This window comes from Limulus polyphemus, unplaced genomic scaffold, assembly GCF_000517525.1.
Source record: "Limulus polyphemus unplaced genomic scaffold, Limulus_polyphemus-2.1.2 Scaffold1371, whole genome shotgun sequence".
Lineage (NCBI taxonomy): Eukaryota > Metazoa > Arthropoda > Merostomata > Xiphosura > Limulidae > Limulus > Limulus polyphemus.
Window position 1 is genome coordinate 61869 of NW_013666981.1, and position 10804 is coordinate 72672.

At 32.9% G+C, this 10804-nt stretch overlaps 1 protein-coding gene across 1 annotated transcript in view; it reads left to right on the forward strand.

The window, feature by feature from the left end:
* Positions 1-1093: 1093 nt before the first annotated feature.
* LOC106463301 (carboxy-terminal domain RNA polymerase II polypeptide A small phosphatase 1-like) overlaps positions 1094-10804 on the forward strand; it is a 48478-nt gene continuing 38767 nt past the window's right edge. Inside the window, exon 1 of the mRNA XM_013923316.2 lies at positions 1094-1299. Within this exon, the coding sequence (XP_013778770.1) occupies positions 1227-1299 (73 nt within the window). The 5' untranslated portion in view covers positions 1094-1226. The remainder of the gene's footprint in view (positions 1300-10804) is intronic.

Below are 10804 nucleotides of genomic sequence, written 5' to 3' on the forward strand. Positions count from 1 at the left end.
TCGATTTAAATAAGAAATGCTTTGAGTGATCTGTTTAGAGTACAACATTATCATTATTATCTTTATATGCAAATCAAAATATTTAAGATATTTTATGAAAAATAATATCACCGTATCCTTTCATAACTGTTCAAGAAAATTCTCATATGTACAAAAATATTGAAAAATAAATATGGTGTGGGAAAATTTTGTACGGAGCCAAGTCATATTATAGCTAAGCTTTATATTTTAGCTCGTTAGTTATTGTATTACACACTAGTTTGTTTGTAGTTATGCACAATGGGGTATCTGTTCTCTGCTTACCACAGGTATCGAAACCCGGTTTCTAGCGTTGTAAGTCCGCAGACATACCGCTGTGCTACTGGGGGGGGGGACACTAGTTGTTACGATATAATAACATTATATATATATATATTGTTTACAAAAAAAATAACGTTACATTTGCATTTTATGGCGTTCGGACAATATTGCGAATTTTTTGCATTATCTTATTTTTACTTAAGGTTAGTTTCTTCTAATTTGATCTGAAATTTGTTCCAGGAAATCAAATGTTAATGAAACCTATCGTATCAACTGACGTTGAAACATACATTATAGTTATAAGTCAAGCAGATTGTAAAGGATATCAACTCTACACCAAATGAGTACAGCATAAATCTTTCTTCCATTACGAATATTTCCTTTCGCTGAATTGAAGCTGAAGTTCACATTACACTGTGATTTTTAATAGTCTTAATTTAACCATTAACTATTTTGTCTCAGGTAAATAATTCATTAATATCTAAGAGTGTCTGCTTCTTCCTTTTCAATGTCTCGATATTCTGAATATTAAACACAAGACTTTTACCTATATATCACAAATGAAATCTTTTGGTTAGAGACAGCAGATATTTAAATTTGTGACCAATGATACGAGGTTTAAAAACACATTCGACTGAAAAATCACTCTTTTTATTTATTTATCTATATCACAATAAACTTTACAATTTGTACTCTTAAAGCCAGTTTAGATTTAGCTCCAACAGATGGCAACCTAAATTAGATTTACAAATTCTCGCTTAACAGTTAATTGCGCATGCGCCTAAAAGTAAGAACGTATACTGACGAAGAAATTTGCTACCATAGATTAGTTCTAAATTTGAAAGTGTTTTAACATTCACGAACAAATTAATTGATCAAAGTAATCGCAGTGACTGCTGAAGCTGTAAAAGACTAATGCGGGAATAATGGACAGTACGTCCATTATTACTCAAGTTAGCCGAGACGAGGAACAACTGACAAGTTTTCCTCCCGAAAGAGGTCAGTAAGTTTTGTAGTTAAGTGTTTTGTTAAAATGGCGGGCATTATCTGATTGAGACATTCATTCTTGTAAATGTTAGTAAACCGTCGTCATGTTTATAAACTATGCATTGTCACTGCCAGTTTGATTTCTCTATTTTCGAATTTATTATAGTAGGTTAAGTGATTTGTTTCGTTTATACCGGAGTTTGTAATATATATACACACAGTCTTCAGTGAGAAATGAAGAGCATTAGTAATAGTAATACTATTAATATTACTAGTAGTACTACACAAACAACAGGGGTATTATGTATTTTTGTCAGAAACGTTATTGCTGCTGAAGACCAATCGTTTGTTTTACGATGCAACTATTACGTTAATCATATTAGGCTGTGTTAGGATTCTTACGTTTTTTTGTATAAGGTGTGTATATGTTACGGGTCTGACAATAACATTAACTCGAATGACCTTACCTCGGCTTAAGACAGTCAAAACACTTGCATGCGCTGTGGGCTTTCCTCGTCGAACATTGTTTACAGGAAAAACATTTATCGTAGGTTACATTGAAGATGAAAAACTGTTTTAATTTAAAATTATTGAGTCTTGAAAAGTTATTAAACAGCAAAAACTTATAAATAATTTCGATTGTTAACTATTTAATTTAGGCCAAGTTGAAGTGTACAAGTTATTAAAAATTATAAAATAAAATGAAACTAGGAGTTTTAAAACTTAAGTGACTTTGAGTCAGTTAATAACTTGAAAATAAAGACAAAAGTCTGTGTACCATAATTATTCACTATAACTATAAGCTGTTTACAGCTTTGTATATATTGTAGACTGTAATACATAACTTTATGAACTAAATTCTCACTCAAATACCAGGAGTAGGAATATGTTATGATTTATTCATTTAATTACTACTATTCAATTGTATGTTATGAATGTGACATTACAGAGATTAAAGCAGTTTACATATACTTAATTATTATATGTATAATACTACTATTATGATCTTTTTTTAATGATTCTTTAGCTTTAAGCTCAACATTTAGAGTGAACAACTTTGTGTTATTGATTATATTGGCAACAGCTTACACAAGGACAGTGCAATTACCTACTAGTTAATAACTACATTTGTCATTTTATCATCATCAAGTCTTCTTCAATATCTGGGAATTAAAAACCATTCTGAGTTGTGTGTTAAGTATTACTTCTTTGTTGGAGACTTAGAATAATTCATTATTGTAATCACCTAACTTAATTCATTGGTGTTTCCAAAATTCTAGGTTATTTCCTTGTTACATTAATAAGCTATTAATAATTTAAGACTTAAGAATACAAGTTGATGACCTTAATGTAGCAAAATATTCTTTTGTTCAAGTATAGAACTTACATGTCATTAGTTCTTAAAATTATATACTCAGTGAGGTAAAATGTTAACTTTTGATATTAATGGTTATCTGAACATTTGTAAAAAATGTTCTTCCAAGAAGTAAATCAAGATCACTGTTTTTTCACTGTAGATGTTTTTGGATAAATCTTAAATGCACTTAATTGATAAGATAATCGGTTAATAGTTCAGGTGGCCTATTCCACCTAAAACTATGTTCCACTGTAATAACAGTGTAATGATAAAGACGCACATAAAGCCAAAAAATAGTTACCAAAACCAAGACATAAAGACACACATAAAGCTAAAAAATAGTTACCAAAACCAGCACATAAAAATATGTTTGATCTCTGATGCACTTAATGTTTGACCTATTTTATCAACTTTCATTTTTAGTATGATTGCAGGTCTAATGACAAATGCCATAGTGTTGAAAGTTACTAAGCACTGCTTATGTAGATGAGTGTAAGGGTGTAGATTTGGTTATCTGGATTTTCAGAAAGCATTAGACAAGATGTCACATAAAAGGCATGTAAAAAAATTAGCTCTATAGGTGTTGGGGATAAGTTAGCAAATTGGATAGAAGAGTGGCTGAATGCAAGAAAGCAGAGAGTTGTTACAAATGGAGTTCAGTCAAACTGGATTAATGTCACAAGTGGGGGGTACCTCAGGGCTCAGTCTTAGAATCTTTGCTCTTTTTGACTTACATCAATGACATAGATGAAGGGATAGTCAATAAATTACTTAAATATGTAGAAGATATTAAGGTCTTGGGTGTTGTGAACTGTGAAGAGGATGCTGCTGATTTACAGAAGGATTTAGATCATATAGAGAGTTGGGCAAATAAATGGCAGATGGGTTTTAATTATAATAAATGCAAGATAATGCATGTGGGTTATCATAATTTGAAGTATAAGTATAATTTGGATGGGAATAACCTTAATAGTGTTATGAAGGAAAGGGATCTTGGTGCAATAGTCAATCAATCTCTAAAGCCATACAAGCTGTGTGCTGTTGCTAGTGGTAGGGCAAATAGGATTTTGGGTTGTATCTGTAGAATTATTAAATACATAAATTATTAAATAAAGAGGTTATACTGGTTAGGCCACATTTGGAATATTGTGTTCAGTCTTGGGCTCCTTACCTTAGGAAGGACATTGAATAGTTGGAAAAGGTTCAGGGAAGGGTTACTAGAATGGTGCCTGGGATGGAGGGGTTTTCATACGACCAGAGGCTGAAATCTCTCAAATTGTTTTCTCTTGAAAAAAGAAGAGTTAGGGAGGATCTGAGTGAGATGTTTAAGATTGTAAAGGGAATTAAGAGTGTTGATGTATCATCTTTTTTTATATTTAACAATGAGACTAGTAGGATTAGGAGACACAAATATAAATTTTGGTAAGGTAGAAGTCATCTTCAGCCAAGACAGTTTTATTTTCCTAACAGGGTGGTTGGCCTTTGGAATGGGTTGCCTTCAGATGTTGTAGAGGCAGTAAACTTAAGTGACTTTAAGAAGAAGTTTGATAAGTATATGAATGAAAAGGGCTGGGTTTAGATTTTTTTATTTAATCATTTTAATTTAGTTTTAAGGATGGAACAGCCGAGATGGACCAATAGGTCCCATGTTGTCCCAAAATATTATGTTATGTTATCTTGACACTGTGTCAGAGGAGATTAATGTTCACTCCTTGTTATTAAAACCTTTAAAAGTTCCATGGTAGCAGCAGAAAAACATGAATAGTCTTTGTGCAATAACAGATTCAGACTGTATATTTGGCTTATGGTGTACCTTCAGGTGTGGTTGAACCTGCAACAATCAAGGAAATTAGATGAGAAGTGTAGGAATCAGAATCAGATATAAGAAAAATGGGTTTCTATATGTAGCATAGCAGTAGAAAATTGGATGGCCAAGAAATGCCAAATGGCCCATTGTTGTTCCTTGGAAATTAAATATAATTTCATTATTAAAAGAGAGAAAACTGCCCAGAAAAAAGAAGATATTAGACATAGATTGACGTTGTATCATAACACCTAAGTAATCTTTATGCATGAAATATTTACAGAGTATTGTACATGACATGACTGTTTAAAAAATCTGTGTTAATTAAGCATTTCAATACACATGTGTTTTAATGTAATTCTATATAAAATAAATGTAATTCTATGGATAGATAATTATAATGATTTGAAAACTTTTAAGGTTTGATCCCCTCATGTAATTATGTGTGTCCACTTATAGCTAGGCTGCATGATGGGAAGTATGGCTTTCGTTTCTCATTCATTTACTGGTATTAGTTGAACTTGTAATGTTTACAGTGTATTAACTCTGGAGTATGTAATGATTTATTAAGTGACATGTCTGATTGTGTAATAATATAGACACATTATCAGCAAATTTTCTAAGGTTTATGTTCTTAACTTCTTTTAGACACTTTGCTTTAGGTTATTGTTTTAAAGCCCTCTTAGACACTGTTTACAGGTTGTATTTCTAAAACTCTTCTACACACTTTATTGCAGGTAAGTTGACTAAGGCCATCCTAGACATTGTGTTTGAATTACTCTTAAGACATCCAAAACACTTTGTTGCAGGTTGTTATAAAACTCTTCTAGACACTTTGTTGCATTTTGTTATAAAGTTCTCCTAGACACTGTTGCAGATAGCTCTAAAACTCTCTTAGGCACTTTGTTTCAGGATGATGCTCTAAAACTTTTCTAAACAATTTGTTGTTGTTGGTTGCTGTTCTAAAGCCCTTCTTGACACTTTGTTACAGTTGTCGTAAAACTCTAAGACACTGTGATGCAAGTTGATGTTTTAAACTCCTTCTAGATACATTATTGTAAGTCATTGTTCAAAAACACTCCTAGACATTTTGTTGAAGGTTGATGTTCTAGAACCCTAGACATATTATTGCAGTTCGTTGTTCTAAAGCCCTCCTTGACATTTTGTTGAAGGTTGATGTTCTAGAACCCTAGACATATTATTGCAGTTCGTTGTTCTAAAGCCCTCCTAGACATTTTGTTGTAGGTTGATGTTCTAGAATCCTAGACATATTATTGCAGTTCGTTGTTCTAAAGCCCTCCTAGACATTTTGTTGTAGGTTGATGTTCTAGAACCATAGACGTATTATTGCAGTTCGTTGTTCTAAAGTCCTCCAGACATTTTTTGCGATTTGTTTTTCTAGAGCTTTCTAATCTGGCTACAGCTGTATAACCTGTATAAACTTTTTTTAATCCTCGCCACACTTTTTGCATATTTACATATACACACACACATGTACAACCCATGGGCATTGGTTGTTTACTGATTTTAAAAAATGAACTGTTTTTGAAAAGAACACAAATAAATACCTGTTTAAATGAAGGTTTTTAGGTGATGTGTTGAAATCCATGTGGAACGTTCACTGTGTTTATCTCGTCTGGTCTAGGGCATGTATACGCGTGCCGATCTAGCTATAAAGATACAATACTTTATTAGTATTAAAAAACAACTCATTCGGACAAGAAGTGCGAATTTTTTCTTTTTTTATGAATGCAATTTTTATCTGTTACTTTTTTGATTAATATTAAGTCAGTGAACATGATTTTCAGTACTGTTTGAAACTTTTATTACGTGATCTTTTTTTTAAATTTGGGAGGTCTTCACGTTTAGGACTAGACTAATCTCTACAGATGAGCTAGCGTTCGTATATATTTGTTAAATATTTATTTTATCTTTTCACCAATGCTGAAATTTAAAATACAGTCTGTGACGTAGAGGTTTAATGCATTCTCTGATTGGACGTATTCTCTACTGTGGACTGCAGTTTCGCCCAATCAAGGCTCATCAGCACAGTTTGGGTCAGAATATCAAAGAAATACCATTAGGCCTAATGTAATGGTGAAGTGTGTATAATATCTGTGGTGTTTTGGGTCCATTTTACTTCACCGTATAGTGACCTAAATTAATTTATGTACCTGAATAATGTTATGACATTTCATCGAACAAGCGTTCCGTTCCACAATTTCATTTTGAAAGCGGTTACTGACGCATGCGCACTTTGAGTGGGAGAGCGTTGTAGTCATTATTTCGGAAACTAGGGATGCTCACTTTACGCCCTGTCTTGGGTATCAGGTTTCAGTAACGTATATAAACTGTCCGATTAAGAATATATATATATATATGCATAATAATTCAGTACGGCGTTTCTGAGAAAAAGAAGAAGAAACATTGTAAATAAATATACATCTAAATGAATGATTTAATTTATATTTATTAAATCTTTACTGTTTTACATAACTAGTTATAATACGCAACTTTTATTCTTACGTAGGGTTTGGGCGATACCTTCCTTCGTCATGGAAGATAGAAGTATCACCGCCACCACACCCTCCTCCTCTTTGTTTTTAACAAGCAAATCTTGTGACTCAACTTAACGGCTACTGATACTTAATTTTGATGAGGGATATAAACAAAACTTGGAGCTAGATTTTGAGGCTTTGTTTGGGATTAGCCTGCCGAATTGTGGACTCCACGACATGCTGTTGAACATAAAAGTAACAGTCAATCTCGCTATTCCGTTCAGAGTAACCATGTAGGCGGCAGATGTCCCTTACTGGTTGCCTTCCCTCTAGCCAATAGTTCTGGATTAGAAAAGATTATGGCTAATTCATGGTGTTTGATCTAATGTAAGGTTGTGATAGTTCAGTTGTTAAAAATAAATTACTATTGATAGCTAGAAAGTTAGACCAGTTTGATAGAACACTCACCTGACATGCTAGAGGTCCCTAGTCTTTCCCGCTGGAAGGGAATACAGAAGTGAGAATACCACACAGGTTTAAAATGCCAAATACATAGAAGAAGTTGCGTTTGTTAGAAGCAAAGATTTTACTCTTTCCGAACTGACTAGAGGGGGGGGGGAGCTTTGATATTCCCAGATTTGTTTTCTTCTCACATTGATTTTGGTTGTTGTTAAGCGCAAAGCTACGGAACGGACTATCTGTGGTCTGCCCACCATGGGTATCGAAACCCGATTTTTAGCATCGTAAGCCTATAGTCTTACCGCTGAGTCAGTAGGGGGGGGGGTGCTCTCACAGTGGAAATACTTAACCAAATTGTACGAACATTAGGTTCAAACTTAGTCATTTAAAGTAGTACCAGTTTCGGCCCGACCTAATATTTCTATCGTTTTGTAGGTTGGAAAACTTCAGAAACTTTGCCGTGGGATAGTGTTTTGGGAGGGAAAAAAAAACATTTTGTCTTAGAATATCCAAATTTTATTTTCTATTTTGTTGATGAGAAGTTTTCATTCTATATATCTAGTCAGTTTCAACTTGATATATATATTAACATATTTGTTTTGATACTTTATTTTGTCGTTGCAGTAGTCATCACTTCTGGCTATAAATAAATAAAACACAACAAAAACTGTCAACGATTTATTGGTGCCCTTGGACTTTACCCTTCACAGAGTCGTCACTATTGCTTCTAACTGTATTCTTGCTCAAGGTCAATAAATTATTTTATTTGTGTGCGCTGTTTGAGAAGATAAACTTAATAAACACTGGTGTCCAATAAATAAGAGTTTGGGTCGTATTTTCCCGCCGCTTGTCATACTCGCTAAACCAAAATAAGCTTACTTGGTGTCTCGTCATAGAACACATTTTCTGTAGCTTTGAAACAGACATAAGTAAACATAAACGTTTTCAAAAGAAAATAACGTTTAAAGAAACTATAAAAACAATTCCCAGATTTGTGGTTTATTCCTAAGACTTCTAAATTTCATATTAGATTCCTTTGTTCGCTTCTGTAGGAGCGCAGGCTGGTCAGTATTTTGAGAAACCACTAATTACTTCTTAGGACATTGTTGTGAATAGTGTATCATTTTCTCCATCCATTTAGCTGTTGGATGTATCTGTTTTCGAAGCTGCGCTTCATTGGTAATTGTTCTTATCACGTGCTGGGACATCATGAAAGAGTGACAACTGAGGGCTGTAGTAATTAAACCAATAACATAGGAGGAAAATTGGTGAGAAACAAGACATGAAACATTATATTCTCAAGAGATGATCGTATCTTAGCAAATATGAATGTTTACTTTGGGCAGAATTGTTTTAAATTCATAAATGCTTTGTTTACAGGCAAGATTTCCCGGAGCTGCACAACAGTGAAAGTTCATACATTTTCTTTGCAAATTACGCCAAGTAATCTAAGCAAAATATTACTTTCAAAATACCTTTGATTAAAATTCTTGAAAGACGGTTATAGAAGTAAGATTTTTACTGAAATTTTGTATACAAGTTGAGCACTCAACACCTGATTGATGCCCTCCGTTTATTGTAAGGTTAAAATTGTAAACAAGTCGAATGTATATGTTTGTGTCTAATGCGTCAAATAATATGTAATAAAACACGTGCAGTAGGCTTAAGTTGTTTCTAAAGATATCATTTTTCCTGTAAATAATTGCATATAAGAAAGTTGATTTTTATTTAGGTAATTGATAATTTCAGAACTTCAATTAGAGAATCAAACTAATTACTAGTATTACAGATACTTTAAAAGATATGACATGGTTTTGAAATTAATTTCATGATTTCATATAGATTGTAAAGTATGTATCTTGCTTTTTCCACAAAAACCGTATGTTGTCTTTCCTTTAACTGTTTTTATCAATAATGTCGTTAACAGCAAGGAAAACCAACTCATGAAAGTGTACTTAGTTAGCTATACTGACTGCCAGGCTGAAGCTGGGTTTCTTTTTATGTATATAGCTGACTCTGATCGAGTTGTTTATGTACTCACATTGTGAAGTTATATAAGTTAGTTAATAAAGAACTGAAGAGTGGATGTCACCAATAAATGTGTATTTTCATGTGTCCGTTTTTTTTTATATGTCAAACCTTGGTAAGTTATTAAGAATTCAGCTAGTGACACCTGTAAGTCAGTTAACGTAAGTAGACTATTAATCAAGTAGTGAAAAGAGACGTCACGCGCTGATTGTTTCTGGGTTAGTGTTATAGGCTACGTTGTTTTTGTAACCTCGTTATAGTATCATTTGTTGTTTGGTACACACACGCGCAAAAAAAATAATATAATAATAAAAAAAAAATATTACAAATATCAGTGGTACGCTAGAGTAAATGACAGATATTTTGTTTCGTTGGGTATTGTTACGTTAAGTACATAACTTGTATACGTGTATATATATATATATATATATATATTTACGGATACGTACATAGTTATCTTTTTAGCTTCAAATGATCAAAATGAGGATCCTGGAGTATAGTGATTTTATATACTGTACATGTAAGTTATTTGCTGGATCTCTATGATTAGATAAACAACTATAGGTACGTAAAGAAGAGGTAGACGTACTTTGAAGGTCACGGTGGGAATATATATGTGTGTGTGTGTGTGTGTGTTTCATTGTAATTCGACGAGATTAAAATATTTTTAAACTTTTGATCAGGATAAGCTATCGATATGGATCAGAACTAAAGATCAACCCATTAGTGAATATACCTAAATTAATACACCGTTCTTAATTTATAATAGATGTATTAGAGTGAACTAAAACAACTGTTACCACGTAGAGTAACAATAACAAATATATTCTCCTCATTGAGTCAGCTGATCGCAGCTCGTTTTTATTTTGCTATTTTATCAACAACATTACCCTCCCCTCCTACCCTACATAACGTTTTATGAGAAATTGAATTGTCTGGAATTTATATGTGTATTTTGAGCCGGAAAAAGTTTTATTATCGGATCGTATTATAGTCTGTTTGCACTAGTCATAAAAAAAGGCTACTCTTTCAAGCTCTTAACTTTGTATGTCAAAGTTTTAAAAGGCTTAAATACAACGGTTCTCGCTCATTCTTGTTAAATAATACGCATTTGAATCAAAGCCAATCATTTATTAACCCGATACACGACAGGTATTCCTACGTAGTGTTTTGTAACTACACACGATCAAAAACCGGAAAAATAACCGTGCGAGTGAAGCATTTCGATAACCATTAGAAACGTTGCACAGGTGTCCAGTTGTAAACCGTGCCAAATGCAGTAGTGTGTAATATAAGTTGTTAAAACCTATATCGGCTGTAACTAAAATTAAAATATTATATATATAATTGTATCCATATATGAAAGAAGAC